Genomic DNA, 27370 nt, shown 5'->3' on the forward strand with positions numbered 1-27370 from the left:
TTTTCACGGCCTAATTCCACTAAATTCAGCAAAAAAAAATGCTCACCATGCCCCTCGTTAAATTCCTTGAGGGCTAGAGTTTCCCAAATGGGGTCACTTTTGTGGCGTTTCCACGATTTTGGTCCCTCAGGGGCTTAGCAAATGCGACATGGCACCCGAAAACCATTCCAGAAAAACTTGAGCTCCAAAAGCCAAATGGCACTCCTTCCCTTCTGCGCCCTGCGTGTGTCCAAACAGCAGTTTATTACCACATATGCGGTATTGCCGAAATCGTGAGAAATTGCTTTTCAAATGTCGTGGTGCTTTTTCTCCTTTATGCCTTGTAAAAATTTGACATTTCTATGTTTTATTGGAAAAAAAATTGATTTTTATGGCCTAATTCCACTAAATTCAGCAAAAATCCTGTGGGGTTAAGATGCTCACTATACCCCTTGATAAATTCCTTGAGGGGTGTAATTTGCCAAATGGTGTCTTTTTGGGAGTGTTTCCACTTTTTGGCCCCACAAGACCTCTTCAAACCTGACATGGTGCCTAAAATATATTCTAATAAAAAGAAGGGCCAAAAAATTCACAAGGTGCTCCTTTGCTTCTGAGGACTGTGCTTCAGTGCAATAGCACACTAGGGCTACATGTGGGATATTTCTAAAAACTGCAGAATCCGGGCAATAAATATTGAGTTGCATTTCTCTGGTAAAACCTTCTGTCTTACAGGAAAAAAAGAAAACTAAACAGATTTTCTGCAAAAAAAACATTTAATTTGTAAATTTCACCTCTACTTTGCTTTAATTTCTGTGAAACACCTAAAGGGTTAAGAAGCTTTCTAAATGCTGTTTTGAGTACTTTGATGGGTGCAGTTTTTAAAATGGGGTGATTTATAGGGGTTTCTAATATATAAGGCCCTCAAAGTCACTTCAGAACTGAACTGGTCCATTAAAAAAAGAGTTTTGAAATTTTCTTGAAGATGTGAGAAATTACTGCTAAAGTTCTAAGCCTTGTAACGTCCTGGAAAAATAAAAGAATGTTCAAAAAACGATTCCAACATATGGAATATGTGAACTAGTAAATATTTTGTGTGGTATTACTATCTGTTTTACAAGCAGATACATTTAAATTTATAAAAATGCACATTTTTTCACATTTTCTCAAAATGTTGCTGTTTTTCACAAATAAACACTGAATGTATCAACCAAATTTTATCACAAACTTAAAGTACAATGTGTCAAGAGAAAACAATCTCAGAATCGCTTGAAAAAATAAAAGCATTCCCAAGTTATTAACACATAAATTGACACGTCAGATTTGAAAAAAATGGCCTGGTCCATTAGGCGAAAACAGGCTGTCAAAAAAGACTCTGTCACCACATTATAAGTGCCCTATCTTCTACATAATGTGATCGGCGCTGTAATGTAGATTACAGCAGTGTTTTTTATTTAGAAAAACAATAAATTTTGACGGTTATGACCTATTTTAGCTTTATGCTAATGACTTTCTTAATAGACAACTGGGCGTGTTTTTACTTTTTGACCAAGTGGGTGTTGTGGAGAGAAGTGTATGACGCTGACCAATCAGTGACCAATCAGCACCATACACTTCTCTCCATTCATTTACTCAGCACATAGTGATCTTTCTAGATCATAATGTGCAGTCACATACACACACATTAACGTTACTGAAGTGTCTTGAGAGTTAATATACATCGCTTCTAGCCAGGACGCGATGTCTATTCACAATCCCGACACTTCGGTAACGTTTGTGTGGGACTTACAGCACAGCTAGCGTAATCTCGCGAGATCACGCTGTAAATGACAGTTTACAGCATGATCTCGCGAGATTACGCTTGCTGTGCTGTAAGTCCTACACAAACGTTAGCGAAGTGTCGGGATTGTTAATAGACATCACGTCCTGGTTGGTAGTGATGTCTGAGTATGTGGCTGAGTATGTGGTTGCACATTATGATCTAGAAAGATCACTATGTGCTGAGTAAATGAATGGAGAGAAGTGTATGACGCTGATTGGTCACTGATTGGTCAGCGTCATACGCTTCTCTCCACAACGCCCACTTGGTCAAAAAGTAAAAACACGCCCAGTTGTCTATTAAGAAATTCATTAGCATAAACCTAAAATAGGTCATAACTGTCAAAATAGATTTTCTAAATAAAAAACACTGCTGTAATCTACATTACAGCACCGATCACATTATGTAGAATATAGGGCACTTATAATGTGGTGACAGAGCCTAAGGCGTTAAAAAAGATTCACAAAAATACTACATATAGCCAAAATCAACACAGTAAAATCCTAAACTTGGCAACATTAGAAACAAATCTGCATAGACATTAGACACCCACTTCATCTCATAACCCCTATAGCAGGTGTAGTCATTTCCGATTTCTATTTCCTAAATACAGCCCACGTCAGAGCTTGTACATCTGCTATCAAAGGAAAGCTAAGTCAGCGCATGGAAATAGGGTCAGAGGTCCAAAAATTTTTGACAATTCAGAATTTAGCCTTGGAACAAGATTCTGATTGCCAGAAATGCTGCCAGTATGTAACAACCTAACAGCCCCACAGCCGGGTTTACACAGGGACTTTTTGAGGGGGTATGCCCCTGCTGTATTTAACATCATCACCAAATAAGTAATATTAGTAATTGCCATTCATGAATTCCCGTTTGGACATTACATTAGTAACTTAAAGCAATTTTCCTACCATATTAATTTTAGTTTCATTAACCCGTTTGCGCACATAGGCATACCATTACATCCTAGTTATGGCCTATTGACCACAATAGGGCATAATTGTACACCCACTGGATGGCACGGCACTGGAGCTGTGCCTGTGCCATCAGCAGCGGGTGTTGACTGTACATTACATCCCGCTGCGACGCAGCTCTCCTCTCTACAGCTCTTGCTGTGACACAGTCCGTAGCTGATTGGACAGTGTCACAGCAATGTTACACGCCCCCTTGCCAATTACACGCAATAAAGTTAGCATGTTACTTTTACCGCAAAGCGAACGCCGTAAAAATGAAACCCAAAAAACAACGGCACCATTTTTTTCCAAAGCCTCCCCCCCAAAAAGCTAATAAAAGTTTGTTAATAGATTATATGTACTCTTTACATTATATGTACAATTCTGTAGCATATTTTCTTAGAACTCTGCATTGTGCCATTCCTCTGTTATTCCTCCTGGAAACATATGAAGACGTTGACAACTAGGCGTTACCATTCCCCTGGTCCATAGGCTGTGTCCTATTACAGTCTGACATTGTCAGCACTGACTGGAGTGTGTAGGGACGTCACCCATTTGCAAAGTAACACCCTGTTGACATTTTCATTATACATTTCAAGGAGGAATAACACAGGAATGGCATCAGAGTCAGAATGGACTAACTTGATCCCACCAGGAGAGATGAGACTGAGGGCCCGCCAACTAGCTATAAAGAACAATAACATTTTACCTTTAATTGCATTGTAATCTCCACTGGGCCTGCGTCTGTTATCATATAAGGATCCTCCTACGGTCCTGCAGGCCAGTCTGACCCTACATGGCACAATGCAGTTCTAAGAATAGATGCTCCTGAATTATTATTTTATGGGGAAAGCAAGTATTTAATAAATAGACATGTCAGAAGGGGTGAAAGGTCCTCCTTAAAGGTAGTGTGTCGATAGAAAAAAATTTTTTTTTTTGTTAAACAGTTAGTGTATAAATGATTAAACATTGTTCTAATTTTTTTAATTTTTTCACTAGTCAGGAAATATTATAAATTAGATTCTAATTTATAACATTTCCCAGTGCTGGTCACTAGATGGAGCAATTCCCAAAATTGCAGCATTGGCATGTGGTAAAGCAACCACATTGCTTTATGCTGCAAAATTTGAGAAAACACACTCGCTAGGGTGAGCTCACAGAATCCCCGCTCCCTTATTCTGGCTAGTGCAAGGAGAAAGGAGGGGATTGAACGGTCAAACCTCCTACACTGTGTGTCGCCATTTTTTTAGCTAACACACAGTGTAGTAGGTTTACATACAGTAGTAATCACACACTAAAACACGTACATACACAGAAATAACTTTCCTGCCGCCGCCGCTCCCTCCGTTCCATCCGCTCCGTCTGCTCCCTCCGCTCCAAGTGCTTGCATTAGAACACAAGTCCGGAAGCTGCGACCGGAAGTAGTAATCTTACTGTCCGGCCGCGGCTTCCGGTCCACAAGAAAATGGCGCCGGACGTCGCTCGGCCGAAGACCTTCCATTTGGACCTTCCATGCGCCGTTCTCACACAGACGGCGTACAGCATAGTGAATGGAATGGGTCCCGTTCGCATTCACTATGGGGCTGTATGTGCCGTATTCCACGTCTGTATGTGTCGTTAATCAACACATACAGAGATGAAAAAAAAAATGGCAGCCCCATAGACAAGAAAAAGATAAAAAAAAAGTAAAACACAAACACACAAATAAATAAAACATTTTTTAATAAAACACTAAAAGCAAATTGATATAAAAATTTATTTTTTGCGACACCCTTCCTTTAAGGGTAGCATATGCACGTTACGAAAAATATTCTGCCATTTGTCTAGTCTTAAACTGGCCATGTACTAGAGATTTCAGATGGATGAAAATGCCAATTCAGACCATCTTGTGCTGACGGTCAGCGACAAAAGGAAGATATCTGTGGAAAAGCCATTCTGCTGTCATTTTACCAGATGTTGTCGGGTGTAGTCATTGGCAATACTTGGATAGTCATTCATGCCAAACGATGTGTGTGCACCCCATAATAGAAGCCCAGACCAGGTCACCGTTCAGGGCAGAAGCTCAGCTCAAGTCATACATCAAGTCAGAGATCGATCAGCGATTTATCGTTTTAATTTATGGCATTGTCGTCCAGAGTGACAACCTTCGCTGATCAACCATGAATGAAAAGTCTCTCCAAAAGAGCCATCTCAAATAAAACAAATTGCAATATAGTTACTTTATTAATTGGGTGTTGGTCCATGGCCGCTAGTCCCAACCCATCCTTTTTGTTTACCGGCTGTAAGCGGTAAAGTGATCATGTGATGTCAAGCGATTACAGCAGCCAATCGTGGCCAGCCACTGAGATTTTCTACCCATGCTAGCGTCATGTCATGTGGTGTTGAGTGCCCGCCATGACCACATGACACGACTTCACATGGACATGACGTTACATCAAACAGATGAAAAACAAGCGAGAAGGGGCGGCAGCAGGGATCGGCCATATTGCATATTGTTTTGTTTTTCCATTTTGGGTCGGAAAAAAAGTAATTACATGAACTAGAAAATCCTTTCTCTAAAGCTAGGTACAGCTGCTTAACCCATCGTCGATCATCTGTTGTGGTTATTATTGCCATTCAAATTAATGAATGACTATGTAATAAATGGCCGTGCCGAAGCTACCGAAGCAACATATGGACAGGGGTTGTCCAGCTGGGGCAACCCCTTCAAGCAGCGCATGGCCCAGAGCTCAGTTTTAGTCAGCTATGTATCTGCACATTGAGAGGAATTGGAAGCCAAGGTTTGAGTCACAGTGATTGGTTGCCAGGGAGCATGAACAAGAAGAGAGGAGAAGCCAAGAACGACTACATTCGGGAACAGACTTTGAGCCTGTCAGGTAAACTGGGATATTCATAGGAGCTAATATGGCTGACAGGAACGATCTTCTTGTTTCAGTAACTGAAGGATGGAGAAGATTTGAGCACAAATATTACGCTTACAAGAGGCATGCTGCCGACTCCACATAAGGATTCCTGAGCACTAGCAAGGTTTTTTTTCGTATTCTAAAAATGATTAAAAAGGATAGTGTCCCATTTCTTTCTCATCTGGGTACAAAGTGTCCGTGAACTAGTTTCTATCCCTAGTTGATGAAACCAAGTATAAAATCTAGTTCATATTGGTGTCAATAGACATAGAATACATTTTCTGCAGTTTTATTTGAATTTTACCCCTTTAGGTGCTGCTGAGTCAATGCCGGAAAGATTACTTAATTATAATTTGACAATGCAGGTGTTAATGAAAATAAACTTTAAGGCTACATGCACACGTTGCGTATTTTGCTGCGGAAAATGCACGGCACACACGAAGGAAACTGCAAGAAATTCGCAGGAAAAAACGCACTTGAAGGTGCGTTTTTTAATGCGTTTTTTAAGCTTTCCTGTGTAAATCGCGGCATTTTCATGCTTCGGGTTTTGCTGCGTATTTCTCCAGAACTAGGGAGACAGAATTCGCAAGCGGAATTGCGCGATAAATTGACATGCTGCGGTTCCGAAATTACACACGGAAATGGAATGGTAGAATTAGGGCTCATGCATACGTCAGGGACATGTATGGAACCTGAATGAAGGCACGTGAAATACTTATAGGTTAGTACTGCAGAAACTATAGAAACTATGAGTCACCACATGGCGCCTCATTGTCTTTGTAAAAAATTGGAGGCACGTAGAGGTGCAAACTATGGGATCAATTAAATATCCGTACAACACGTATCCATAATAAGGCCATGCAGAGGGTTAACTTGAAATTCCTTGGCCCATTGCAAAATCTGTAACAGAGCCTATCACCTACCATATGTTTATAATACCAGTGTTTCCTCATGTGGCATAGGGGCCTTTGGGCCCATTCATGGTCCAAGGCCAAGCTGTACCTGCTACCTTTGCACCCCATGTACAGGCTCCATTGACTATGGGGAGTATACGCCTGTCATACAGAATCTGATGGAGCATACTGGGTATTAGCTCTATATAAAAAATAAGATGTGAACATTGCCCCATTGACAAGCATTTGCTCTATATTATGGGACAAAACAATACAAAGTATATGTAAACTATAGAAATTGTCATGTACATGAGGCCTCAGAGGTATCAAGGGAAGGGACTGTGGCGTTTTGTATCTCTACTGGATTGGCACTGGCTCTGATAAGCAAATAGGAATTCAAAGTTAAGGCACAGGTGGTGGTGAGGCCATGAAGGTCATCACAAAGGCTAAGGCCAGGGCTGGTATAGTTTGGTCATATCAGTACACAGCAAGAGATAAACAAAACGGTCGGAAACAAGGTCAGTCAGCACCAGACAAACCAAAAAAGAGCAAAAATTTAACACCTTCCAAGGACCCAAAAGAATACTATTACTCACATACTAGAGGAGGTATTTAAAGACTGGTTTGATGATGCCATTGGAACATTCACGTTCTGGTCCCAACATGTGTTGGAGACTCCAATGATCTTATGGATATGCCATAAATGTTTGTAACTGGAATAATAATAATAAAGGTTCTCAAAATAAATCTTACAGGGCTGCAACTAAAATATTTAATAGTCAAAATGCACATTTTCAAAACCTGTCACTGACAGTTCATAGTTGCCAACTGTCCAGAATTTCAGACAGTCCTGGCAAACTACTGTGCCAGACGTGTCCCGGCAACGGCCATCTTTAATTGTATCTGTGTCCTCATATATGGACAGTGACTTCAGAGGCTCCTCCTGGAGCGGAATCCCCGGCCAGAGAGTTGAAGACTCTTTGGCAAGGGTATTCCGCTCCTAGATGGAGCACTTGACGTTCCTGTCTATATATAGACAGTGACGTCAGGAGCTCCTCCTGGAACTGAATCCCCGGCCAGAGTGTTGCCGATGTTCTGGCTGGGGGTTCCGCTCCTAGGGGAGCCTCTGCTTCACTATCGACACATGGACAGTGACATCAGGGGCTCCTCCAGGAGCGGAATCCCCAGCCAGAGAGTTGCCGATGCTGATGTCACTATCCAGGAGCGGTGTGTGTGGCGCTATCTACAAGGGGGGGTGTGGCGCTATCTACAAGGGGGTGTGTGTGGCGCTATTTACAAGGGGGTTTGTGGAACTATTTACAAGGGGGTTTGTGGAACTATTTACAAGGGGGTGTATGTGGCACTATATACAAGGGTGTGTGTGTGTGGCACTATCTACAAGGGAGTACGTGTGGCACTATCTACAAGGGGGTGTGTGTGTGGCACCATCTACAAGGGGGTGTGTGTGGCACCATCTACAGAGGGCACTGTGGAACTATCTACAGAGGGCACTGTGGCATTATCTACAGGGAGGTGTGGCATTATCTACACAGGGCACTGTGACACTATATACAGAGGGCTCTGTGTCTTCATCTACAGGGGGTGGATGGCACTATTTATAGAGAGCGGTGTGGCATTATCTACAGGTGGGTGGTGTGGCATTATCTACAGGGGGTCCGTGTGGCACTACCTACAGGGGACACTGTGGCAATATCTACAAGGAGCAGTGTGTGGCACTATCTACTGGGGGGCAGTGTGGAGCACCATCTACAAGGGGCACTGATTGTGGGACTATCTACACTGGTTTTTACGCTACCAGTAGTGGTCAGCATATATCACTTAGCCCTAATGATACAATGAGACATCACCTGCCTGTAAACAACTGGACACCCAGAGAGAGATACCGGCCACCATACTAGTTATCAGCCAAACCAGTGCAGACATTTCTGTTAATTTATTTGTATGCAGAAATTCTGGGAAGAAAGCCATGCGCCATTAGCCACACCTACCAGATAAGCTACGCCCTATAAGACACACCCACCAAGTGACACTTAAGTGTCCCTGGAAAATAATTAATCATATTTTGGCAACTATGACAGTTTTGTTAGGGTTATTATGGAGTAGAAAATGGTGAAAATAGCATCTGGCCGTTATTTTGCATGAATCCTCAGTTTGGGAGGTTACGTCTTTCCAAAAATGCCAAATTTATAAAGACTGATGTGTCCTACGTCAAACTGTCAGCCAACGAAAACCATGTCACGCCAGGCGTACATGGTAGAAAGGTTATGTAAAGAGCAGCACTTGCACCAAATTCACATACACCCATGCAATATTTTGTGAGTTTGACACATATAAATTGCACTATTATTTTCAGTAAAAATGTGTCAGCAAAAAGTTTTTGTTTTTTTTTAAACGTGTCCCCTATATTACATATATTTTTTCGCTGGCATTAAACTTTATTGAGCTGTAATAACCTCCAGAAAGCAGTAGGAGGTGCTGATATAATTTACAAATTGGTTTTGCCTGCAGTCTAGTGTGCACTCCATGTTGTTGTAAGCTGATGTTGCTAAAGTGATAAAAAAGGAAGCAGTATGTACATGTTATTCACTGTTTTTGTCTCAGGAAGGAAATAAAATCACTGGCAACCGCCTCTTCTCCTTCATGTCATAGGCAGGAACAGGGACAGCTAAAGCAATATGAGGACCCTACCAAATAAATCTGATCTTCCTGGACCCCTGTAAGGCAAGCACAGTGATTAGTTTGGGTTATTTACCATTGACAGAGCTAATTCCTCTGCAGAAATTGTTTGCTAAAAGTTAGATTAAGTGGGGGATATATATTTTTAACATCTATAGGTTGTGCCAATAATGTCTAAATAGTGGGGTCTGTCCACCAATAGGCGGAACTGGGGTTCAGTATCCCCCATTGTTGCCATGAAAGTCACAAGAGACCACCAGCATTTCTGCTGCTAGGATATGCCACCAATGTCTGACTGATCCTAGTGATATGCTTCCTATGTCTGTGATGAGACAATCCCGTGATATTTCTTGTATTCATCCTGACGGGTACTTTCCAAAGATCTTGTTTTGTTGTTTGGAGCCTTCTTTTATTTCATTTCATTTTATACTGCTCTATTTCTTTTTAATGTTTTTGTGCTATATTCTTACCATACATTACAATCATGCCCCAAAACTTTCTTTGGTTTCTGCAGTTTCACTTTGACAATTCCATATTTTCTTCTGGCCATAATAAGACCGTTTTTGTTGCTATTCTGCACATATGATATTTAGTCTTCTTGCTTCTTTGCAGCTATCATCTTTGGCCTCTAAAGTCGACTGGGTCAACTTTTCGAAAATAGCAGAAGCAGTGATCAGTCTCATTGAGCAAAATATTCATAGGTCTGAGATCAAGTCTCAGGGACCTTATTTTGAAGTAAAATATATCAGAAAGTCTGGGCCCTATTTATACATTCCTGGCAAACCGCTTTATTAATCTGAACATGATTCATAAGTTTGTCATTAAACAGTTTTCCATCCATGATGACTACTCCAGTGACTAAATGGTAGTCCAGGATTTTGCCCAGTACTTTATGGACAAAGTTTGTAGTCCGGCTGCTAAATGACCTTTTCATGGCAAGAGACGGGTGAACGTTAAATACATATGTTGATTCATAGTAACATGTGCCGTGCACCAGGGCAGAAAGAGAAAATTCTAGGTATCAATATAAGTTCACTGCAACATGACCAAAGAAAGTGGACATGACCTTGAAAAAAAAGTGGCATTTTTTTCAGATCTTTTACCTTGAATGAATCAATACCATCAACTTCTCCTCAGAATCACTGCTCCATCAGAACCTAGACAGTTGAGGGCTCAGGAAGGCCTCATTAACACACCTTTTTTTTTCCAGAATTTAAAACGCATGTAAAAGACAACATGAGTTTCAAGCGTTTTTAATGGCGTTATTTTTGGTGGCTTTTATTTATTTACTGTGATTTTGTACAAGTGTTATTCCCGGCGTTTTTTAAGTCCTATAGAGAAGACCATGTAAAAAATGCCCTACCTAGAGCATGCCGTGGTTTAAAAAAAAACTTCACTGACCCCAAAAAGTAGACTTTCTCATATTTTACTATAGACTTTAAAGTAACATCTGGCCACAGTATTCTTGCGGTGCGTGAATGTTGAGTGTGAATCCAGCCTTAATAACCCAACCGATGACTATGGGAAAGTGTAGTAGACTGCTGCCTCGCCATGCCCGTGACTCATCGCCCCCAGCATAGAATACACCTCTGTGGTATTCAACACCAGTGCTGCAAGCGCCTGCACTGTAACACTAACCATGTCATCACCAGTAGGAACTGAGAATGATGGCAACGTGTCTATTGACCTCAGAACCAGAACTGGACTCTGGAGGTGTTGACTTGAAGAGGAACAGTCATTCCTTGCATTAAACAAACATTTTTTGTGCTGAACTTCCCTACACCTCCGATTCTGCTTCTTCTTTCCAGGCCTCAATTCCTAAGTCTTGTCCAGCGCTTCATCATCATCTTCCATGTTGAAACCCATCTTTATAGTAGAGGGCCCCTCTCTTTGTTCTGCAAGTTGGACCATCAACTTTCCACTCCAGATTTGATCTGAATTGTTTGACTCTTCTACTGCCTCGCTCCCTTCTGTACCGCATAACCAGCTCTGCTTGAACACTGTTACGGAATGCTTGCCTCCTCTGACTATCCTCCTGAATTACGCATTACAATACTGCCTACAAGATTCTGCTTGACTACTGTTACCAGACTATGTATATGTTTCACCCCTGGTACTGCACCTTTACATGCCTGGCTCGTTGCATACTTCTGGAATCCCTGACCACACTTCTGTTCCCATTCCCTTGTTATGCCCTGGGTACGCTTAAAGAGACTTATATATTTATCAGTGTATTGCAGTTTTATGGTATTTTTTACCGGCTCTTATTAAGCCCTGCCTTAATAGGAGCACAAAAGATGGCAGACCTGGGGTCCTTCAGTAGACCCCAGACTGCCATGACAATCATCGGCACCATGCGATCACGTTGTGTGGAAGGCGATGGGATGACAGCAGGGGCCGCCGCATCTAACGGCTTAGATGCCGCGGTCGCTATTGAACGCAAGTGGTTGAACGGCCGGCATCCTCCATACTCCCCCTATCGTCTGTGACATAAGTGCGTTAAATGTCAGGAAGGGGTTAAAAGCTATGTCAATTACCCAAACTAGATTTTTTTTTATTGTCCAAATGGATCTAAAAAAGTAGCAAAAAATTCTTAGGATTTTGTGTCTACAGTTCTATTCAGACCTACACTACCGTTCAAAAGTTTGGGGTCACCCAGACAATTTTGTGTTTTCCATGAAAACTCACACTTATATTTATCAAATGAGTTTCAAAATAACTAGAAAATATAGTCAAGACATTGACAAGGTTAGAAATAATGATTTTTATTTGAAATAATAATTTTCTCCTTCAAACTTTGCTTTCGTCAAAGAATGCTCCATTTGCAGCAATTACAGCATTGCAGACCTTTGGCATTCTAGCTGTGAATTTGCTGAGGTAATCGGGAGAAATTTCACCCCATGCTTCCAGAAGCCCCTCCCACAAGTTGGATTGGCTTGATGGGCACTTCTTGCGTACCATACGGTCAAGCTGCTCCCACAACAGCTCTATGGGGTTGAGATCTGGTGACCGCGCTGGCCACTCCATTACAGATAGAATACTAGCTGCCTGCTTCTTCCCTAAATAGTTCTTGCATAATTTGGAGGTGTGCTTTGGGTCATTGTCCTGTTGTAGGATGAAATTGGCTCCAATCAAGCGCTGTCCACAGGGTACGGCATGGCGTTGCAAAATGGAGTGATAGCCTTCCTTATTCAAAATCCCTTTTACCTTGTACAATTCTCCCACTTTACCAGCACCAAAGCAACCCCAGACCATCACATTACCTCCACCATGCTTGACAGATGGCGTCAGGCACTCTTCCAGCATCTTTTCAGTTGTTCTGCGTCTCACAAATGTTCTTCTGTTTGATCCAAACACCTCAAACTTCGATTCATCTGTCCATAACACTTTTTTCCAATCTTCCTCTGTCCAATGTCTGTGTGCTTTTGCCCATATTAATCTTTCCTTTTATTAGCCAGTCTCAGATATGGCTTTTTCTTTGCCACTCTGCCCTGAAAGCCAGCATCCCGGAGTTGCCTCTTCACTGTAGACGTTGACACTGGCGTTTTGCGAGTACTATTTAATGAAGCTGCCAGTTGAGGACCTGTGAGGCGTCTATTTCTCAAACTAGAGACTCTAATGTACTGGTCTTGTTGCTCAGTTGTGCAGCGGGGCCTCCCACTTCTCTTTCTACTCTGGTTAGAGCCTGTGTGTGCTGTCCTCTGAAGGGAGTAGTACACACCGTTGTAGGAAATCTTCAGTTTCTTGGCAATTTCTCGCATGGAATAGCCTTCATTTCTAAGAACAAGAATAGACTGTCGAGTTTCACATGAAAGCTCTCTTTTTCTAGCCATTTGGAGAGTTTAATCGAACCCACAAATGTAATGCTCCAGATTCTCAACTAGCTCTAAGGAAGGTCCGTTTTATAGCTCCTCTAAACAGCAAAACTGTTTACAGCGGTGCTAACATAATTGCACAAGGGTTTTCAAGTGTTTTCTAATCATCCATTAGCCTTCTAACACAGTTAGCAAACACAATGTACCATTAGAACACTGGAGTGATGGTTGTTGGAAATGGGCCTCTATACACCTATGTAGATATTGCATTAAAAACCAGACGTTTGCAGCTAGAATAGTCATTTAGCACATTAACAATGTATAGAGTGTATTTCTGATTAATTTAATGTTATCTTCATTGAAAAAAACTGTGCTTTTCTTTCAAAAATAAGGACATTTCTAAGTAACCCTAAACTTTTGAACGGTAGTGTATGTGTTTCCATGGTAGCAGACAACAAACAAACCCTGTTTAGTTTGATCCTGCAACTCTTTTTTTGGGGAGGGGAGCAGGGGGAAAACACTGTATCACATAGCACTGCATGAGGGCCTGGCATTTTTGGTGCATTTCATGCTGATTATTGCCTTTGTTTTCTGAACACTAGCAGCAGTATAAAAATCCATTATTTTGGGGGTGGGATCTTCTTTTTTTTGCCAAGTTTCTTTATAGTATTTTGATACCACTGGGGAAAGGGAACGATGTGGGTCCATACATTCTATTCTCAAAACAGCAGAAATCCATAGGAATTCTTACAACTTGGCAGGCAGAATAAATGTATATTCAAAGTGCATACATGGGATTATACTGCATCAACACATGTGGAAATTTTTAGGACAAGGCAGCCATGTAATTAGGAGGGAACACTTAATTAAAAGCAGAAATTGCTGAATGAAGTTGTCCTGCTATTGTTTATACAATGTACTTTGACTTTATAAATAGTCTGTTTCCTTGTGCCAAGTATATGGGAAATGTGTATGATAGATATAGATTTTCTTCACTGCTCTAAGGCTGTTTTCACACAGAGTTTTTTGACGCGGAAAACCGGCGCGGTTTCCGCATCAAAAAACTCTGTGTGAACATAGGGCTCATGCACATGGCTATATTATGGCACCAAACAAGCGCCGTTCCGTACAACAGCCATAATACAGCACCCATAGCAGTCTATGGGGCCATGCTATACCTCTGTATGACTTCTACTTGGGAGGTATTTTCCCCTGGAAGAATAGCTCTGCAGGGGCTTCTAACTTTGCTGCGTCTATTGGCAGGATCTTGCCCTCGTCTTAGTAAGTTGTACTAGTGTAGGTAGAACTCTAAAGGTAAAGCAACACATAAAATGCGCCATGGATGTCGGCGCTTTTGCATCGGATCTCATTCTATGCGCTGCATGAAAACCCCACCCACAAGTATTGTACTGTAAAATGTTGTGGTTTTTCGGTGCAGAATCCACAATGGAACAGATGTAGTGTTTTAAAAACCGCATCCACATATAGCAGGAAAAATAAGCACAGGATTAAGGGCATATTGCAGATTTTTAAGTCCACAGCACGTCAATTCTATTGCGGAAATGCCGCAGATTTCCCCCTTTGTAATGCAAAGAGTAATATCTGCTGCAAATTCGGCATGTAGCACATCCACAGCGGAAAATCTTTGCTACTTCTGGTCTTTTTCAAAGAACATGTTTCAAATAGAAAAAGGCTGTAGCTCCTCCTTATATGTCCAATGCAGACCACTGGAACAGAGCAATTCAATACTCTGATTGGTTAAAACACACCACAAATCAAGGAGGAACAAGCTGTATGGACCCTACCTGTGTCCACCACTAAGGGGAGCTCACTGTATATGAATCTATACAGCTCCTATTGAACTGAATCTGTATGCAGTAAGCACCTAAGCTCGCCCTAGTGGTGGCTGCAGGCAACTAGAATTCTATAATTTAATGCTATGGCTGGGCGAAGGGAAGCAGTTGATATAGAGATCCGAAAGAAAAATTAGGCTTCAACCACCATAAATATATAAATTGTGAAATTAATTTTGGACCTAAAAACAAAATGATGTTTCTAGTAGGGGGTACACTTTAAACATACATTTTTTTTATAGTTGTGTGCGATCTCTGGACCAATCATTGCTCTGTGTAATAGGGCAATGTCTTGAAGTCTGCGAGTGGATTGCATTTTCGTAGGCCCTGCATTTAAAGGAACACTGCAGTAAAAACTGATACACTGTGTTAAGGCTAGTGAAGGGCCTGTACCCCTTCTCTCCCCTCTTTCCCCCGGTTCTGTACCCCCGATCTCCCCCAGCCCTGCTCCCCCTTCTCCCAGGTCTGTACCCCTGCTCTCCCCTCTTCCTCCAGGCCTGTACCCCTGCTCTTTTTCCTGACCCTGTACAGCTACTCCCCCCTTTACGACGGCCCTGCTCTCCCCAGATCCTAATCCCCTGCTCTCCCCTCTTTCCCCCAGATCTGTTCCCTTGCACTCCCCTCTCTTTCCCCCAGCTCTGTTCCTTTGCTCCCCCCCCTCTTCTCTTGCCCTGTTTCCTTGCTCTCTCCTTTCTCCCGGCTCTGTTCCCATGCACTCCCCCCCCTGCTCTCTCCGGGCCTTGTTCCCTTGCTCTCCCTCTTCTCTGCCCCTTATTTCCCTGCGCTCCTCTGGACCTGTTCCTTTGCTATTCCCTCTTTCCCACCCCTCTGTTCCCCTGCTCTCCCCTCCTTCCCCTGCTATGTCTTTTTACTTTCCCCCGGCTCAGTTCCCTTGATCTCCCCTCTCTTTCCCCCGGCCCTTTTCCCTTGCTCTCCCCGGCTCTGTTCCCTTGCTCTCCCCTCCCCTGTTCTCTTGCTTCCATCTCTTTCCCCCGGCTCTGCTCCCCACCCATTCCCCGGCCCTCTTCCTTGCTCTCCCCTCTTTCCCCCGGCCCTGTTCCCTTGTTCTCCCCTCTCTTTCCCCCCGGCCCTGTTCCCTTGTTCTCCCCTCTCTTTCCCCCCGGCCCTGTTCCCTTGCTCTCCCCTCTCTTTCCCCCGGCCCTGTTCCCTTGTTCTCCCCTCTCTTTCCCCCCGGCCCTGTTCCCTTGTTCTCCCCTCTCTTTCCCCCTGGCCATGTTCCCTTGCTCTCCCCTCTCTTTCCCCCGGCCTTGTTCCCTTGCTCTCCCATCTCTTTCCCCCGGCCCTGTTCCCTTGCTCTCCCTTCTCTTTCCCCGGCCCTGTTCCCTTGCTCTCTCCTCTCTTTCCCCCGGCCCTGTTCCCTTGCTCTCCCCTTGCCCTGTTCCCTTGTTCTCCCCTCTTTCCCCCGGCCCTGTTCCCTTGCTCTCCCCTCTCTTTCCTCCGGCCCTGTTCCCTTGCTCTCGCCTCTTTCCCCCGGCCCAGTTCCCTTGCTCTCCCCTCTTTCCCCTGGCCCAGTTCCCTTGCTCTCGCCTCTTTCCCCCGGCCCAGTTCCTTTGCTCTCCCCTCTTTCCCCCGGCCCTGTTCCCTTGCTCTCCCCTCTTTCCCCCAGCCCTGTTCCCTTGCTCTCCTCTTTCCCCCGGCCCTGTTCCCTTGCTCTCCCCTCTTTCCCCCGGCCCTGTTCCCTTGCTCTCATCTTTCCCCCGGCCCTGTTCCCTTGCTCTCCCCTCTTTCCCCCGGCCCTGTTCCCTTGCTCTCCTCTTTCCCCCGGCCCTGTTGACTTGCTCTCCCCTCTTTCCCCCGGCCCTGTTCCCTTGCTCTCATCTTTCCCCCGGCCCTGTTCCCTTGCTCTCCCCTCTTTCCCCCGGCCCTGTTCCCTTGCTCTCATCTTTCCCCCGGCCCTGTTCCCTTGCTCTCCCCTCTTTCCCCCGGCCCTGTTCCCTTGCTCTCCCCCGGCCCTGTTCCCTTGCTCTCCCCCGGCCCTGTTCCCTTGCTCTCCCCCGACCCTGTTCTCTTGCTTTCCCCTGGCCCTGTTCTCTTGCTCTCCCCCGGCCCTGTTCTCTTGCTCTCCCCTCTCTTTCCTCCGGCCCTGTTCCCATGCTCTCCTCTCTTTCCCCCAGCCCTGTTCCCTTGCTCTCCCCCGGCTCTGTTCCCTTGCTCTCCCCTCTTTCCCCCGGCCCTGCTCCCTTGCTCTCCCCTGGCCCTGTTCCCTTGCTCTCCCCTCTTTCCCCCAGCCCTGTTCACCCCTCTTTCCCCCGGCCCTGTTCCCTTGCTCTCCCCTCTTTCCCCCGGCCCTGTTCCCTTGCTCTCCCCTCTTTCCCTGCTCCCTTGCTCTCCCCTCTTTCCCCCGGCCCTGTTCCCTTGCTCTCCCCTCTTTCCCCCGGCCCTGTTCCCTTGCTCTCCCCTCTTTCCCTGCTCCCTTGCTCTCCCCTCTTTCCCCCGGCCCTGTTCCCTTGCTCTCCCCTCTTTCCCCCGGCCCTGTTCCCTTGCTCTCCCCTCTTTCCCTGCTCCCTTGCTCTCCCCTCTTTCCCCCGGCCCTGTTCCCTTGCTCTCCCCTCTTTCCCCTGGCCCTGTTCCCTTGCTCTCCCCTCTTTCCCCCGGCCCTGTTCCCTTGTTCTCCCCTCTTTCCCCCGGCCCTGTTCCCTTGCTCTCCCCTTGCCCTGTTCTCCCCTCTTTCCCCCTTGCCCTGTTCTCCCCTCTTTCCCCCGGCCCTGCTCTCCCCTCTTTCCCCCGGCCCTGCTCTCCCCTCTTTCCCCCGGCCCTGCTCTCCCCTCTTTCCCCCGGCCCTGCTCTCCTCCCTCCCCCGTCCGTGTGGCGTCTGCGCTCTTCCCTCCTCCCCGTGTCCTCGCAGCTGCTTGTTGCTGGGGAGGGTGACGTCATCGCTTCCGCCCCACTTCCTCTCCGTCTCCCTCTCTCCTCCTCGTCCCTGCGGCGGGTGAGAGGCGCACACACATATACTGTACACACAGTAGTGACTGCCAGACCCGGAGCCAACATGGAGTAATAGAAGATGGGGCTCGGACGGGGCCACCACCAGCAGCCACACGGGCGGGGCGCAGCAGCCGCCTGCTTATAATAAGCCAGTCCCCGGGAGGTACACGCCGCCGCCGCTCGTACACGGGAGGAGGGAGCAGGACTGAACAAGCCGGGGGATAGCTAGTCATACACCGCCTGGGAAAGATGAGCAGCTCGGAGCCCCCCGAGGCGGGTACAAGACGACGGTGATCGGGACAAGATGAGCGAGGAAGCCCCCCTTGAGGAGTAAGTGACTGACCCCCTCCTTCTCGGGGTCCGCTGCTGGATGCATGGGGTGGGCTGGCAGCAGCAGGCTCCCCTGTCTGCATGGCTGGGTTACAGTGCATTGCTGCAGATGTGGGGCTCCTACGTGCTCATAATGCATGCAGCATGGCACAGTGTGCAGCCCTGAGTGTTCATGCATCGGCCTGCAGAGCTGTTGCCATGCTACAAATGCCAGGTACTTCATTAATAAACTGAATAATAATCATAGCACGGCGTGGGCATCAGATGGCAACCTGTGGCAGCTCCCTTCTCTTCAGGAGTTTCTGTAGAAGTAATGGAAGTGCTGGAGACAAAGATTGTGCCCGTGTAATAAAGGAACGCAGCATGGCACATGTATCAATGTGTAGAATAGTGCGGCGGGCACAGCGCTGCTGCCATTTACCTGCTCATTGTCTCGTTCTACTCAGTGCTACAAAGGTGTCGGCGACAGGTGAGACCTGTCATAGTCACCCCCCCCCCCCCCCCCCCCCCATGTGTAACATGGCAAGCACCATATTCTGCAAATACCCCGTCACGTATATATACGGCACAGACTAATACATAATTGTGGCCAGAACACCTACACTTGTCGAGACGGTTTATATGGCGCTGTGTATTTTGTAATTGTCGCTTTACATACGGCGCAGAGTAGTGTCACACCGTATACAATTCATATCTCCTTTGTGTTCTCCAGTTCAATACCTGTATAAGTGGCTCTTTGCTGCTGCAGATCGTCTTATAAGATTTTCTTGAACCCCAGTGTTCTGTTTTTAATAAGATGGAGGCAGAACTTTGTGTGGTGGCTGGAGATGTCTCCCCTGTCTGTTGGGCATTTGATACTCTTATTGCATATTGAAACAATGTGGTTATATGTTGGCACGCGTTTGTCTCACTATCAGATGTTCTAATATTCTGAAAACAGATCTAATAAAAGTCCACTACTGTGAACCTCCTTATGTAATATGTATGTGGTGTACTTGGCTGCGATGCTCTGCAGAATTCCTTTACACTGTATTGATATGTAGTTCATGTAATATATAATGACTGATCTACCTGGGACTTTGAGATATTGGTGAGCTGACCTGTGGGCTTATGATTGCCACATGTCCCTTGTTAGTAAGATTCAGTAGACCTGTCTGTGTACTGTACTATTTTTGTCTCAATATTCCTCACATATCCTATATACTTCTGTAGAAAATAATTTACTTCCATAATTGTTATAACAGGGCCCTCCATGCACTTGGTGATATTCACTCCCAAAGTGTGAAACTGGGGGTCGCTATGTTTATGTTCATTGTATTTGTATCCATTCCATATAAGCTGATTGCGTCTATGTGGACGGATGTAAGTAAATAATGACTGCCCCCTGTGGCCCCCAAGATTCATCTAACTTTTGGACTTCAGAAAACATTCGCCCTAAAATAAGCGCTACATTTGTTCTTTTGTTGTCGGAAAATAGATTTGAATTATTCTTATTCACAGGAGCGTGTCTGATTTGCGTCCGTAAATAACGGCCCATTTTTCATGCATATGACTTGTCCGTGTGGTTTCTGTGTCATCTGTTTTTCGCATGTTCGTGTTTTTCACGCACCCATAGAATTCAGTGGCTGAGTCTGATCCGCAAAAACAGACCAGAATAGGATATGCGGTGAGTTTCACGCAACGGAGACACACTCCATAAAAACACGGATGTGTGCAAAGCCCCATTGAATTGGTCAGTGCGCTGTCCGTTATTTAAACAGACAGCACAGGGATGTGAAATAAGTTTGTGTGAATGAGGCCTTAGACAGTAAATGGCCACCATTACATTAACCATAAGGATTGTTCAGCTTTCTCACTAAGCAATGTCAAATCCCAAGCTCGCATATCACTGCATGATAATACAGCTCTGACGTTCAGGGTTCTAGAAAAGCTGGGTAACAAGTCCTGGGGAAGCTGTAATGTTGGCCGTATCGGCTTTCCCAGAATCGGGTATAGAATTTTTAAGCACTTGACAGGAGGGGACAACTCGGTGTTCCAGATTATGTTTTTGAGTTTGTGTGAATTTTTTATTTATTTTTTAAAGCACTTTTAGTGTAAATCAGGTGTGGTACAGGCGACTTTACCTCAGGAAGTGAACTTAGACTAAACACAGAGATGCCACCGCCATTCACAAAAAGATGTCTGATTAGACCTGAGCTGCTGGGTATTTTGCACCCTCATGGCCCGTGTACAGAACTCTGCTATTACGTTGTTTCTGACTTCCGCCAATCGTTGGCATCCCTATACTGCATGCCATTGTATTCTGTCCTGCTCGTACAGGACCTTGTGTTTGGGTTACCTGTAGGACTTCCATTCATCGCAGGCATTTGGTTACCGTGTAATTATGAACCATTCATCAGGTTCAATGCATCGAGAGCCCCTGAGGGGAGATATTGTGCGACTTGTCATTAATAAAATGTCCGTCCTTCTCTCTGATTGTTATCGTGTGAAGTTCTTATGGACTTTTGTAATAATAATTATTATTATTCCATGCGCTTAGTCTATAATGAGGGTCATTCAGGGCTGGACAAATCCCTGGAGTCAGGTGGCCTATAAACTTGGCCTCCGGTGCATACATTGTTAGTGTTTGGTCTCTGCAGATGTCTATAATAACGGGTACTATTACATGGCCCGATATGGGCTGTGAAAACGAGCGCCAATCAACGAGACCGTTGATCGGCGCTCGGGAGCAATTATTGCTTATGTATGGAGACGAGAGCTCGTTACTAGCGGTTTTATACTGCATCAAAAAACGCTAGCGATCATAAAATGTAACATACGTATTAGTGGCGGTTTTGATTTAGTGTCTTTTTGTAAACACCAGAACTAGTGCCTGCCGTGTTTGAAGGAAAAGCCGCGCTGAGCACAAGTGCAACAAAAACGCAGTGTATGTAGTAGTTTTATACTTTATTATAGATTTTAATGTAACATCTGGCTGCATAAAAACGCCAGAAAAAAAACTACGCGAAACGTTGTGTGTGAAATCTGCCTTACGGAATTTTGGCTCTGTTAATTGAGGTTTTATTTCAGCAGCGTTTTATCATCCTGGGCTTCAAGACAAGTGCAGACAAAAAGTGAAGGGGTTGCCCATCGCTACCAATCGGATCACTTGAATTTGTTAGTGGTTTTGCTGTTGTCTAAATAGTCCGCACGTCTTATGCGGTTAAACTGCGGTGTGCTTCCAAAGAGTGCACAGACGTTAAAAGTTTGTTAAACACTGCGCCATTTTGCATTAAAAAAAACGCGTCTGCTTGGTTTATTGGTCACATCGCAGTAGCCGGACTGTATCCCAACATCTGCTGTTCGGTTGTAACGTGTGTGACCATCTTGTGGTCTATCGATCGTGATATGTCCATCGTTGACCGTATTGTTTTAAAAAGATTTAACCAGAGAGACAGATTTCTATGAATTGGGGCATAATCAGAATCTCCAATGATAGTGGGTGCAGACATCACCTACTGGAGGGCCCTCTGAACTCTCAATTTAGGGGGGGGTCACGAGGAAGCATGTTCTGTATAGAAAATGCATACTGCTCTTACCTGATCACCTGGCCGTCAGAAGAATGGCACCATGAGTCGTGAATCCAATCCGATGATCTCTAGGCCACAGTTTTACATAAAAAACCTGCTTCTTATAGATAAACAAATTTTAAGGGACTGTCTCATTAGTACAACCCCTGTTCATTTACCGTTTTAGGGCATTTGAGCTTCATAGGGGCAGGGTCTGCTGCCTTGGGCCCACTCTGAGCCAACCCAGAGAGACGCTAACAAGCAGGGTCTCGTAATACATGGATAGTGGGAGTAAGCCGTTACATGGACGGCCATTTATCCAAATTATCTGGCTGCCGTGGCTACCCCGCATCTCAGCTGATCACTATAGCGGCTCCTGGTTTTTATAGGGGTTGTCTGTGATGAGACACAACCCCTTTAAAGCAGTCTAACTCCAAGACCAGTTTTACTATGAAAATAACCCAGTGTTTTGTGTTAAAAGTGGCCATACACAGTAAATGTATGTTGGCCGAACCTGCTGATTTTTCTGTGGGACCGGCCAACCATCCTACAATCTAATGCGTATGGCGGCGTACCGAGAGAAGGATCGGACTGATTAATTTCAACTTCCCAATGTTTGTTCGTAAGGAGCGAAGCCGATGCCGTAGGAGTCTGGCAACAGCGCTCTCTCTTCTCCCTATTGAAAACACACGTATACTCGGCTGAGCAGAGTCTGTGTATGGGGGAATCGGGAGGAATAGCTGTTGACCATAGGATTGTTTCTGCTGACACCTGTCAAGTATATGGGCAGCTTTACTGCTCTGGAGCACTGATTTTGGGGACGGCGTCTGCATGGGATGATGCATCAGATACTGGCATTCATATAGGCTGCTATATAGAAGCAATATGTACAATGATCTTTGTGTAGACGAGGCCGCAGATATCAGCGCTCCGATTGTGTCTGGAATCACAATACAAAAGTAAAATTAGAGAGGAAACACTTAGGCCGGGTCCACACGTGTCATATTTTTCGGCCACGAATCAGGCAACAAAATCCACGTGTAGATTGGATTTCAAATCCGGCTACATAAACGGGTAAAAATCGGCAACAGTATGCAGCACGTTGGCATTTAGGCAGGTTTACTATACTTGAGAAAGTTTGACCACTCATGTTGGAGCTGTAATGGCGGCCGTCTGAGTTGTCTCCCACTTTTTCTAGAAAAGGAAAAAGAAGGCACTAACATCTTGACAGAAGAGGACACCTCAAGGACTTCTCTGGATTATTTTTATTTTAGGTGGAAATGTTAATTTCGTGAAGTATATTGGAGAATGTGATTGAGTGTAGGACGCGGGTATGTGATGTGCTGGTGTCGTGCACAGCTATAGGATTGCCTGGGAGGCCTTAAATGAACATCTGGCAATAAAGTTATTGTAGAAACATCCCCCTCCACTTCCAGCTCTTTATATGGAAATGAAGTATGCTAAACTTTCTAGGAAGTCAAAACTCCAACCTCGTCCTCGGTTAAAGTCACGCTGGCACAGACACAACGACGTAGCCACGACCACCGGAACACCCCATATGTATTCAGAACTTTTTTGGTTACTTTTTACTGAATTCTATTGCTGAGTTACAAAAAATATGTCAAACTGGCTCCTATGGTTCATCATATTCTGTCCAGCCGTAAAAGTTTAATTCTTCATATTTTGTCTTGAGGACCTGTCACTTCCCCTGACCTCTCTATTTTAGTAAATACTTGTATACTCCATGAAATAACAATTCTCAACCATATTTTGTAGCATTGTTGTTCCTTTGTTATTCCTCCTAGACGTTTTTTTTTTTATAAATTGACAACTGGGTGTTACCGTTCCCCTTGTCAATGGGGCGGGTCCCTACACAGGCTGATACTGTCACCACTGATTGGACATTGTCTGTGTGAAGACACCCCCCCCCCCCCCAACTGGTAACACCCAGTTGTCGATTTTTATTTTATAACTTCTAGGAGGAACAACCGAGGAATGGCACAACGCTGGGTTTTAAAAGAAAAATAAATTCTCTAGAAATACAATTATTTACTAAAACAGGCATGTCCGGAGAGGTGACCGGGCACGCATGCATCAGCGATGGCTAATGATAGTCAGAGTTGCAAACCTGATCCGTTAATGACGGATTAGTGATACACAGACCGCGCACGGATGCTGCCGCGTGCAGTCCATTGTTTCACAGACCAAATTAATGAAAAGGCCGAGACCGTTGCGTCAAAAACGGACGGGTAGAACCTGTCCTATTTTTGTCGAACGGCCACACGGTTCCGTTAAAACAACGGACGTGTGCATGGGACCCATTGAAGTGAATGCACCAGGGTGCGATCAGTTGCAAACAATGGATAGCACCATGAGGGAAAAAACTGAAGCGGGCACGAGGCCTAAAAGGAAAAAAGCGGCATGCGTGAAGCTGGTTGTAGTCTGGGGCTACACGGCGACACTGTTTGCGCTGACAAAGATCTCTGTGTGCCCCTGCATGCATTGCACGTTATTAAAGTCAATACGATAGTGTTGCAAATCGCAGTTTGCCGCGGCCCGAAAGTCGCAAGAAATTCAAATCGTCTAGATTCAGTGCGACTGTTGGATTGTGGCAATCTGTTGTTCGCAACACGGTCATATGTGTCGTGGCTGAAGTCGCCGTGTAGCCCTAGCTTCATTAATATGTAACATCTTGGGCTCGTTCACGTTTAGGGGGTGCACATTAGAAGAATTCATCCCCCACGTATGTGGCTATATATGCCTGTGCCACTTCATACATCTGCCCTTGACCCGTTGTAAAAAAGAAAAAGTTTTTTGTTTTTTTGTTGTACATTTCAATGCAGTTTTAAAAAAAAAAAAATGACTATACTGGCCAAGTGTGTGATGCTAGTGTATATATACACGTGTAGAATAATAACCCTATGGATATACATTCATGATGAAGCCGCTCACCCGCCGTACATTGCACCCGCAGCTGTGACACACGTTTGTTTATAAGCAGTGCTGCACGAGACACCCCTCCCCCTGCGGCCGCCATCTTTTCTCTATTGACCCGTCTACATTTGCATGCTGCACTTCTCATTCAAAAAAAAAAAAGTGAAAAACATGGCAGCTGCAAACAACGAGGACGGAGCCCCCTTCTCCACCTGCCTTTGTCACGGTGCACATATCCGATTTGCAGCTGTTTCTCCTGTGCAGTGTGTGGCTGGGTGGGGTCGGATGTCGTGTCCTGGGTGCGGGAGGCCGGGCTCGGGGACGGATCTTGTGTCCTGTATTTGTGAATAGAGCGGAGTCTTCTGATCACGTGACCGCGGCCATTCATAAATCCTGCGGCCTCTTCTCAGGCTCCTGTCACGTCCGCTCCTACACACTGATATGCGCACAATACTGTGTATATTCCCTCCCTGCTAGTATATTATGTCACCTGATACTTCACTGGAAATAAAAAGATTAATGTTTTCGTTTTTGACCGTGATTCGCGCGGACGTGTGAACGCAGCCTGACTAGGCTGGAGCGTGCCGTTTTGGTGCGTCTACATGAGATGTTTTTGTCCATTCATAAAAAATAAAAATAAAGACACGCGGTTTTACCTTGAATTGTTGTGATTTGTGATGCAGTTTTCACCTGTGCGTTTTTTTTTCAGGCTAAGGCTGTGTTCGCACAGTGCAGATTTTGCATGTGTTTTTTGTTTGTTTTTTAGCCAAAACCAGCACTGCATCTAGGAGAGCAGACCTATAAGTCCTTTCTCTATATATTCTTTCTGTTTTAGGTTCCGTTCCTGGTCTTGGCTAAAAAAAAATCACATGCAAAATCTGTACTGTAGGAACCCAGCCTTAGGCTAGGTTCCCACGTATCGTAAACGCTACTGGAATTCCGCAACGGAATTATGTGCGGAAGTTCTGCAGCGTTTACAATAGCAGCAAAGTGGATGAAATTTTGAAAGTCTCATGCCTGCGCTGCGGGAAAAAACCCACAACGTTTTCGCTAAGTAAATTGACCTGCAGTGCAGAATTTAATTCCGCAGAATGTCAATTTATGCTGCGTTTTCTGTTGCGGGTTTTTCCCATTGAATTCAATGAGGTTGCAAAACCTGCAACAGTAAGCCAAGTGTTGCGACTTTTGCGGTGGAATCGCAGCGACTCTGCCGCAAAAATCACAATTCAAACAAACAAAAAATTCGCTTATGCAGAACTCCCTGCTTATTCCTCCAGTATGGCCTAATGGGATGACATTTCCCCCATGTGACTGCTGCAGCCAATCATTAGCTGCAGCGTGGCCAGACCATACGGCAAAGGAAGGACGGGTCACCATGACAACGGCCAGGGTAAGTATGAACGTTTTTTTTTGTTTGTTTTTTATACGCTGCTTACCGCAGCGGAAATTCCGGCTGAAAAGCTGCACCACAATGTGGTGTGGCTTTTCAGATGGAATGTGTTGTGGGTTCTAGGTTGGATGCGCTGCACAGTTTTTTTATGCGGCGTATCCGACCCATGGGAACACGGGCTAAATATGTAAAGTACGGCTAGGGCTACACGCCGAATCTGTCCGCGATACAGGTCGCGTGACCGGAGTTCGCTGTGTCTCCCTGCATCGCAGGTAGTTAAAGAGGCTCTGTCACCACATTATAAGTGTCCCATCTCCTACATAAGGAGATCGGCGCTATAATGTAGGTGACAGTAATGCTTTTTATTTAGAAAAACTATCTCTTTTCACCACGTTAGGAGCGATTTTAGCTTTATGCTAATGAGTTTCTTAATGGACAACTGGGCGTGTTTAGTGTTTTTACTTTAGACTAAGTGGGCGTTGTACAGAGGAGTGTATGACGCTGACCAATCAGTGACCAATCAGCGTCATACACTTCTCTCCATTCATTTAGTCAGTGCATAGTGATCCTGCGTTGTTCGCTATGTGCTGTCTTATACTGACACATTAACGTTACTGAAGTGTTTAGACAGTGAGTAGACATTCCTTCCAGCCAGGACGCGGTGTCTATTCACAATCCCGACACTTCTGTAATGTTTCTGTGGTACTTACAGCAGAGCAAGCGTAATCTCGTGAGATCACTCTGTAAATGACAGGTTACAGCGAGATTACGCTTGCTCTGCTGTAAGTACCACAGAAACTTTACCGAAGTGTCGGGATTGTGAATAGACACCGCGTCCTGGCTGGAAGGAATGTCTAGTCACGGTTTAAACACTTCAGTAACTTAATATGTCAGTATAAGGCTATGTCCACACGGGGTATTTTGCCGAGTTTTTTGACGCGGAAACCGCGTCGCAAAACTCGGCAAAAACGGCCCGAAAATGCCTCCCATTGATTTCAATGGGAGGCGTTGGCGTCTTTTTCCCGCGAGCAGTAAAACTGCCTCGCGGGAAAAAGAAGCGACATGCCCTATCTTCGGGCGCTTCAATGGGAGGCAGAGAAAGCGTATTTCGCGCTGTTTTATGCCCGCGGCGCTCAATGGCCGCGGGCGAAAAACGGCGGGAAAATCTGCCTCAAAGTTCCAAACGGAATTTTGAGGCAGATATTCCTCCCCCAAAATACTCCGTGTGAACATAGCCTAAGACAGCACATAGCGAACAACGCAGGATCCCTATGCGCTGACTAAATGGAGAGAAGTGTATGACGCTGATT

At 45.0% G+C, this 27370-nt stretch overlaps 1 protein-coding gene across 1 annotated transcript in view; it reads left to right on the forward strand.

Annotated features, from left to right (window-relative positions):
- Positions 1 to 17814: 17814 nt before the first annotated feature.
- The window catches only part of SPRED2 (sprouty related EVH1 domain containing 2), an 81217-nt gene continuing 71661 nt past the window's right edge, over positions 17815 to 27370 (forward strand). The window contains exon 1 of the mRNA XM_075863121.1: positions 17815 to 18188. Coding sequence (XP_075719236.1) covers positions 18163 to 18188 — 26 coding nt within the window. The 5' untranslated portion in view covers positions 17815 to 18162. The remainder of the gene's footprint in view (positions 18189 to 27370) is intronic.

The sequence above is a fragment of the Rhinoderma darwinii genome, chromosome 4, assembly GCF_050947455.1.
Source record: "Rhinoderma darwinii isolate aRhiDar2 chromosome 4, aRhiDar2.hap1, whole genome shotgun sequence".
In the NCBI taxonomy this organism is placed as follows: domain Eukaryota; kingdom Metazoa; phylum Chordata; class Amphibia; order Anura; family Rhinodermatidae; genus Rhinoderma; species Rhinoderma darwinii.